The 8,073-nt window shown below is 51.0% G+C and overlaps 1 protein-coding gene across 1 annotated transcript in view; it reads left to right on the top strand.

The window, feature by feature from the left end:
* Positions 1-6,768, top strand: part of LOC107125748 (protocadherin alpha-3-like) — a 15,409-nt gene extending 8,641 nt beyond the window's left edge. The window contains exon 2 of the mRNA XM_015429203.1: positions 6,286-6,768. Coding sequence (XP_015284689.1) covers positions 6,286-6,768 — 483 coding nt within the window. The remainder of the gene's footprint in view (positions 1-6,285) is intronic.
* The last annotated feature ends 1,305 nt before the right edge of the window (positions 6,769-8,073 follow it).

The following is an 8,073-nucleotide window of genomic DNA, read 5'->3' as shown; positions in this document are numbered from 1 at the left end:
TGACTAAGGGCTTGTGGGAGCAGGGGGTGGGGCTTGTTGTATGTGCCCACCCCCTGGGCTCTTTACTGCCGGAGCTCCGCTCCTGTGCCCTCCTGCAGGAAATGACCCCTGGCTATAAACGAAGTAAAACAAAATTAAAATAGTATTAATAATTATGTCAGTAGTTGACTATAGCATTGGGACTGCTAGTCTATTAAGTGCATTTTATGGGGCCACAGTGGCTTAGAGGTTAAGACAATGAGCTCAGACAGGAAGGTCTGTAGCTCTGCAGTTCATGACCCTAGTGGCGCGTGACAGAGTAAGCTCCTGTCTTTGGCCCCAGCTCCTGTCAACCAAGCAGTTTGAAAGCAAGAAATTGCAAGTAGATAAATAGGTACCCCTTTGGTGGGAAGTTAACAGCATTCCATGCACCTCGGCATTGAGTCATGCCGGCCACATGACCACAGAGAAGTTTTCAGACAGTGCTGGCTCTTTGGCTTGGAAACGGAGATGAGCACCGCCCCCTAGAGTTGGATTCAACTGGCTTTTGAGCAAGGGAATTCTTTACCTTTACTAAGTGCTTTATCTTATCCAGGTCTCTCTTTAATTATTTTCTGTTGCTGTATGGTAATGTTTTTAATGCTAAGTGTGCACTATTTGGTTATTCTGTGCAGTTCCTAAATATCTGTATATTGCTTACTTATCTCAGACAGGGAAGGCATTTTCAGTGCCATTCAGAGCTCATCCCAATATTCCTCCATATCGCTTCTGGCTATGTTTACAGTTGCAGATGTCCAGATGTTACGTGTGTTTCTTAATAAATGTCCCAGTGAAGTTCAGGAGACTTTTCAACTAATCGTTTCAACTGTGAAAATAATGTCAAGATATCCATGCAAAGCACTTGGATAGTTTTTGTGTGACCTTCATCCTGGTCACCATGTGGTTGTGGAAGAAAGGCTGAGATGAAACTTCAGTGGGATTTGGCAGTCAGACTAGGCATTCCAGGATTCTGCTTTCATTGCAGGAATGATGTTGAGGTGAACCATTTAGGATTATGATGTATTGGCAAAGAAGTAATAATTGCAGTGATTCGCTGCACTGTAGACACTGGTCTTTTGGGTTCTTTGACATCTGAAATATGAGGCTCGCATTCTGTTTTTTGAGAAAACTAGATACCCCTCCTGATTCAAACGGCCACATTGTTTTCACCCTTCTTAGATGTTTAACAACCATGTGCAAGAAGGGACAAGAAGTTCAGAGCCCAGAACAGATAGACAGGGCACTGCCAGCATTGAAGGCGAGGTGTTTGGTGGGAGGTTAGATGGAACAATTATTTTACTTCTTCCCTCAAATCAAACATCATCCATTTTCCATGAGAACAAGAGCTTTATTTCCTCCTGAGTAAAACAGGAATAATAACAAAGTAAATACAGTAAAAGAAGTGGGAGAGCATTTTAATGGTTCCTTCAACAGTTCCAGAGCTACGTAGCTTCTGCTTGCCAAAGGACATGTGTTGGCTTGGTGTGTGGTCTTCAGCACATGAGACAATCCAGGGCAACTTCCAAAACTGACTCCTTTTGAATTTCCCCCTGAGTTAGTGTGATCTAGGCTCACAGTTTTTTAGCCTCTGGCTCACACGTTTTTGTCTTCGCTCAGGAAGGATGGCTCCAGAGCAGTGTTCCCTCTAAGCTGATTTAGTGTGAGCTAGCTCACAGTTTTCTAGCCTCCAGCTCACACATTTTCATCTTTGCTCAGGAAGGATGTCTCCAGAGCAAACTAATTCATGCAGTGGCCAAATCGCTTGCTCACAGCTTGAATGCCAATAGCTCACAAAGCATTGTTCCCCACTGCTGTTGTGTGTTGAATATGATCAGAGGCTCCTCCCCCTCAGCTTGCTCTTCACCTTCTTGCTGCTCTTTGCTGTGCGCTTTCCCCTCCACCTAAGCAGTGCGCAGGAGTAACATGAAAACAGCAGTGTGATGAGAATCACCATTATTATTCCTGAACTCTCACATCCCAATTCTCAGCTACAAGAACTGCTTTCAGCACTTTAAGAGAAGGTGCAGAGAGGTGGCTCATTAGCAACATGTTAGTCCCTGAATTGTGGAGGGAGGGCATAACTAAAATGGAAAGATAATATCTTGGTCAACTCATAAGCGGATCAGTCCTATGCATGTCTACGTAGAAGAATGTGTGCTGAGTTTATTGGGTGTACTCTGTGTTAAGTACATATTGGCTGTGATCACACGCACCTTTAGATCTTACATAGGTGCAAATGCCTGACTGTTTTAAAGGGAGCAATCAGACAGAAACATCTGGGAAGCATGCCATAGTCATCAGCAACTCCTGCTGCTCTGCCACGGAAGCGGAGTTAAAAGACACTGGGGAAAGTCCAGTAGTAAACGGGTTGCTACGGGCCACGGACGGACTTTCCCCTGTCTGATCATGCAAGCATGCCATCGGAAAGGTCTGATCAGGCCATCCCAGCTCGGTGACGTTGTCCGCCCCCCCCCCCAGTATGCTCATCATCGCATACTCCATAGGGGGCCCTCACTGCGGAGGTGTGAATCCTCGTTTATGCACAAGGGAAACAAACAGCCAAAAAAAGAGAGACTCACCCGCAGTTGCGTCTGATCACACAGTGACGGGCTGAGCCCGCAGCTACAAAGGGAGGTGTGATCTCGCAACTGCATGTCAAGTTCCTCTGCAGGGCGCGTGCAACTGCCACCATTCAACTGGCGCATGCAACTGCCACCATTGACTCTCTTGATTGCAACAACTCGGCACAAGTTAACACAAAACATCCCCCTACAAAATGGAAAAATAAAGTGAATATACCATGATGTCAAAGTTGACCAGTCCTATCAGAGAGAAGGAAGGAAGACCAGGACACTTTAATTTTGATCAAAACTACTTTATTTACTAGTTACTGGCAGAATAAACCTCATCTCTCTTCAAATGGCGTTAACGTTTGACAGTTTTAACAGTTAACCAAGACATACCCAAGGAGCATACAGTTATATCATCCTAGAGGCAGAGGAAAGAAAGGAAGAGATAAACTGGAGAGGGGAGGAAGGGAAGGCAGGGAAGTTGTTCCAGACATAGGGGACATAAAAATGAGTAGAGAGAGGTGTTAAAAGTGAAGGCAGGCTTACTTCCATTTTGTATGGTCTAGAATCTCTGTGTTTTGAATTTTCAGACTTCAGATGTGCAAAGCATTAATGTATACTCAGTATACTTAGTTTTACACAGTTAAAGCATGGCTTTTTCTGTGCTATGAGATCATAGAACAGACGCATCGAATCACAGAGTTGGAAGGAAGGGATCGCCTAGTCCAACCCTCTGCTCAATGCAGGGTCGACCCAGAGCATCCCTCACAAGCGTTTGTCCAGCCGCTGCTTGAAGACTGCCAGTGAGGGGGAGCTCACCCACCTCTCTAGGCAGTCTACTCCAGTGCTGAACTACTCTTACTGCAAAAACGTTTTCCTAATATTCAGCCGGTACCTTTCTGCCCATAATTTAAACCAGGGCTCTTTTTGTAGAAAAAGCCTAGCAGGAGCTCATTAGCATAATAGGCCACACCCAACAGCAGGAACTCATTAGCATATTGGGCCACACCCCTGACAGCACAGCTCATTAGCACATTAGGACACACCCCCATGTTACCAGAAGTGTGGTCATCCAGCCACACCCTCCTTTTGCTTGTTATTCTGTTTACCTTGTTTGTTGTCAAAACCCAGGGCCTTTTTTTGTAGCAGGAACGCCTTTGCATGTTAGGCCACACACCCCTAATGTAGCCAATCCTAATGAGTTCCTGCTGTTGGGTGTGGCCTATTATGCTAATGAGTTCCTGCTGGGCGTGGCCAACTTGGGAGCCAGCTGGAACTCTGTTCCTGTGCGTTCCTGCCCAAAAATAGCCCTGATTTAAACCCATCATTGTGAGTCCTCTCCTCTGCTGCCAACAGGAACAGCTCCCTGCCCTCCTCTAAGTGACTCAAAGAGCAATAATTTATTTTATTTATTTAGTTTGATTTGTACCTCGCCCTCCCCGCTGGAGCAGGCTCAGGGCGGCTTAGATAAAATTGCAACAAGTCAATAACAGATAAAAACATCAGTATAAATATCCCCATAAAACACAACATAATTACTACAACCAGTTTATATAACGATGGCGGTGCACAGTAGCAGGAAACATATAGATTACAGTCAACAAATGATTTTTCTTGCTGCCAAGCTCAGGCTGGATGGTGGTATTGGGCACAGGGTCTTAGATTTATAGGTGCGGCTCCCTACCCAAAGGCCTGGTGGAAGAGCTCTCTAATGCCCCCCCCCCCTTTTACTTCAGAACCTAAGAAGTGCCTTGCTGGAACAGACCACACTCCACAGAACCTGATGCTATTCACAAAGGTCCTAGCAAGCAGCAGGCAGTAGGGGGTGTTGGGGTTTTTAAAAATAAAACTTGGTTTTCAGCAGAGATAAAATAGCTTAGCAGTGCCAGAGTAAAATAATTCAGACTCAGAGCCCATGTGTGTTTAAAATACTTTAAAATACCATGTGTGTTTAAAATGTAGTTTTTACTACATTTTACTACCACATTCTAGCATAGGGAAGGGTAACTGGGAAGAAATAATTCAGACTCAGAGCCCATGTGTGTTTAAAATAAAAACTTGGTTTTTTGCAGAGAGAAAATAGCTTAGCAATGCCAGAGTAAAATAATTCAGACTCAGAGCCCATGTGTGTTTAAAATACTTTAAAATACCATGTGTGTTTAAAATGTAGTTTTTACTACATTTTACTACCACATTCTAGCATAGGGAAGGGTAACTGGGATGAAAATAACAACAGAGCTAAACAGCTAACATCTTTACACTACAAAGACAAGACTAGAAGAGAGCGATAATGGCTTCTCTACTTCTTCTTGAGAACAGCAAACAAAGACGGGAAGAGAAGCCATAAAATGCTAAAACACTTTGACACTATCACTCCAATCAAACTCCTAGATCAGGGATGATTTCCCCGGGCTTGTAGTTCTAAACTAACATTGGCTACATAAAACACATGTGACTTCCTGTGACAACACAAACAAACATTTAACCCCAGAAATACTGAGTGTAATTTTAACTTGTAACACCCAACAGGGGGTCCATTGGAAAATGCCCCACGAGTGGCTCCCATTGCATCCACTCCTGCTTTCAGGGAACATGAATCTTTGGGGGGGGGGTGAAGAGTTCATCTGGATGGTGATCTGCTCCTTCCCTCAGGAAGCTTTCACTTAAGTCCATTTCAGGAAGACAGGGAAGCTACTTTTTTTTTAAAAAATGAAACCTGAATAGTTAGGGAAGGGGCTTACCGCCCTATGTAAGTGCTTGGATGACAAGAGCTAGCTGGGGACGCCTCATGAGGACCAGCTGCTGCCCTCCAGCAGAAACACCCCCATGCACAGGGGCCAGCCACCAAAAAGCACCCTTTTCCATGCCCTTTTTTGGGCAAAGAATCTGGTGGTGTGGTGGGGTTCCTTTAAAGAAGCTGCAGTTTCCACAGCAAAGTTCTAGCTCTCTCCTGGCACACCTGGTCGCTGGTGTCAGACTGGTGGCAACACCCAGGCCTGGTTCCTTCTGGTGGGCACAAGCAAGTGCCAGCCTCCTGACCCTCTCCTCTGGAAAAGGTGCTGTTCCACGCAGCCAGCCAGCCTGTGGGAAGACCTGTGTGGGATGCAAGCCCCTTGTGCACACCTTGCACCCAGGGTGGATCAGGGTGCTCTGTGGCACAGGGGCAGGGCCCCAGGTTCCATTGCCAACACAGCCCCAGTTACAAGGATCAGGCAGCAGGTGAGGTGGAAGACTGAGACCCGGGAGAGGGGGAACAATACTGACCTTGATGGTCTCCTGGTCTGAAGGCAGCTTCATGCCCTGGTGTGATTCTAGCCACGTTTTCAGCCACCTCCCCCTACCCCCTAACTCCCCCCATCCTCGAATAACCCCTCTTTTCTGGAAAGATTTCCTCCTGGCTTGGTGACCTCCTCGAGTGAAGTGAGACACCGCATCCCCTGCATTCCCCCCCCGTTTGGAAAAGGCCAAAAGTGCAGATGGGGGAGTGGAAGGGGGGTCTGCTTGTGAAGGGCGAGGAGCGGCTCCTTCTACCCTCACTCCCGAGCAGGCAGCACTTCACGTCCCGTTCCCACCCCCCCTTCCCCTAGTTTCCTGCGCGCCCCAAGGAGCCCCAGAGCGAGGCATCAGAAGGAGGGGGGAGGGTCCGCCACAGCTAGAGCACTTCGCGCCTCTCTCTCGGCTCGGCGACTCTCCCCAGATTCTGCGGGGCGGGGGAGGGGAGACCCCTACGAAGCAGGAGGAGAGACGGGGAGGGATGTCGGCTCAGGCTCCCCTTGGCTTCGCGGTCGCCGCCCCTCCAAGCGAAGGTTCCCCGCATGCGGCGTCTCCGGCCGTTTGCTCCCGCGGGGATTTGGCTTCGGAAGCTTCGCGTTGCTGTGGCCGGGAGCGCGAGAGATCCGTCCGGCCAGGGCAGCCTGCGGGAGAGGCAGCGACGGGTGGCTATAGTGGATCGGCGGCGTCCGGGGAGACCTGCAGCTTCTCCACCCAGAGCTGTCGGGTCGGTCGGCGCGGAGACTCCCGAAGGCGGAAAGGGACCCGCGGCGGCTGTGCGGAAAGGAGCTGCGGGCCGGCCGCTGGAGGAGCTGGGACTCGCCGCCCCGAAGCCACTTCTTCCCGCACAGCCCAGTCCGGCGGAGCGCGACGAGCTGGAGGACTGTTCTCAAAGGGGGCGTGGTCTTGAGGGCTCGCTCCTCCCTCCTCCGGCGCGGGAGGCAGCCCCGTCCTCTGCCCGCACCGCCACCTCCCCTGGAGCTGAAGTCTGCCTGGAAGACCCCGCCAGTTGCCGGCGAGGGAGGAGCTCCTGGAGACGCCACCTCCGGGAGGGGTTTTCTTTGGATCCTGGCTCCTGCCACCACCCTAGAGCGGTGGGGAACCGGGAAGCTTGCGCGCTCTTGGATGAGAGTCTGCTTTTTTTTGGGGGGGGGAAGGATTAGGACGAGATTCCGGTTGGTTCTTAGCTTTGGAAGTTTTGAAATCCCGTCCTCAGGTGGCCCTCCTGCCGGCCCCGAGCGGTCCCCTCCTCTCCCCCAGCCTCTGGCCAGCAAGCAACCTTCCCAAGTCCCTGCGCAGGAGAATCTGGATTCTGGGATTCTCCTCTTCTCCCGTTCTCACGCGGCTCCCGGCCTTGCAACCATCGCGCCTCTGGCTCCGTCGCCCTCGGACCGGCTGGCGGGTGAGCGCGGGCCCGACGGCGAGGGAGGCTCTTTCGAGGGGCATCTGGCCGAAGACCCGGAGCGAGCCTCGACCCAAGGATCGCCATGCAGCAGCCACGGCATTGCCGCTCCCAACTGGGGGAGGGAGCCTAGGGGGATCCCAGGCTGGGCCTTTTTTTTGGGGGGGGGAAGGGGAGTTCTCCTGGCCGTGGGCATCCCCTTCCAGGACGGGGAGCACCGAAGTCTCGACCTGTCGTTTTCGCTAAGCAGGAAGGACGGGGACCGAGGAGGAGACTGCCTGGCTGGGCAGCCCTTTCTGGGACGTTTGCCGCAGGGCAGTCCGCTGGACCGCCGGGGGAAAGAGCGAAGGACCGGGCGTCCCGCACTTCCCTGGCCCGCAGCCAATGTTCCCTCTAAGCTCTGGAGTCTCTGAGCAAAAATTCTACCTTGTGAACTAAGGGCATTAAAGTTGTGAGCGAGCGATTTGGCTCCTGCAGAAATCAGTTTGCTCTGGAGCCCTCCTTCCTGAGCTGAGACAAAAAAGTGTGAGCCAGAGGCTAAAAAACTGGGAGCTAGCTCACACCGACTCAGCTTAGAGGGAACACTGCCCGCTTAGAGGGAACACTGCCCTGGAAGTTCTCTCCACGTCTTGGGGCGGGGGGAGGCGTTCTCAACCACGGGCGACTCGGGCCCCTTTCCGCCCAGTGCGCCGCTTCCAAAGCGCGGCGGCGACGACGAAGGCGACACCGCGGAGCCGCTCCCGCGCGTCCCCCAGCAGCAGCCCCAAAGCCGCCGGACTCTCGGCCCATCCCCGTGCGCAGGAGCGGGCCGGC

This window comes from Gekko japonicus, unplaced genomic scaffold, assembly GCF_001447785.1.
Source record: "Gekko japonicus isolate JY-2015 unplaced genomic scaffold, Gekko_japonicus_V1.1 scaffold2946, whole genome shotgun sequence".
Classification (NCBI taxonomy): domain Eukaryota; kingdom Metazoa; phylum Chordata; class Lepidosauria; order Squamata; family Gekkonidae; genus Gekko; species Gekko japonicus.
This window is presented reverse-complemented; position numbering and strand designations above follow the sequence as displayed.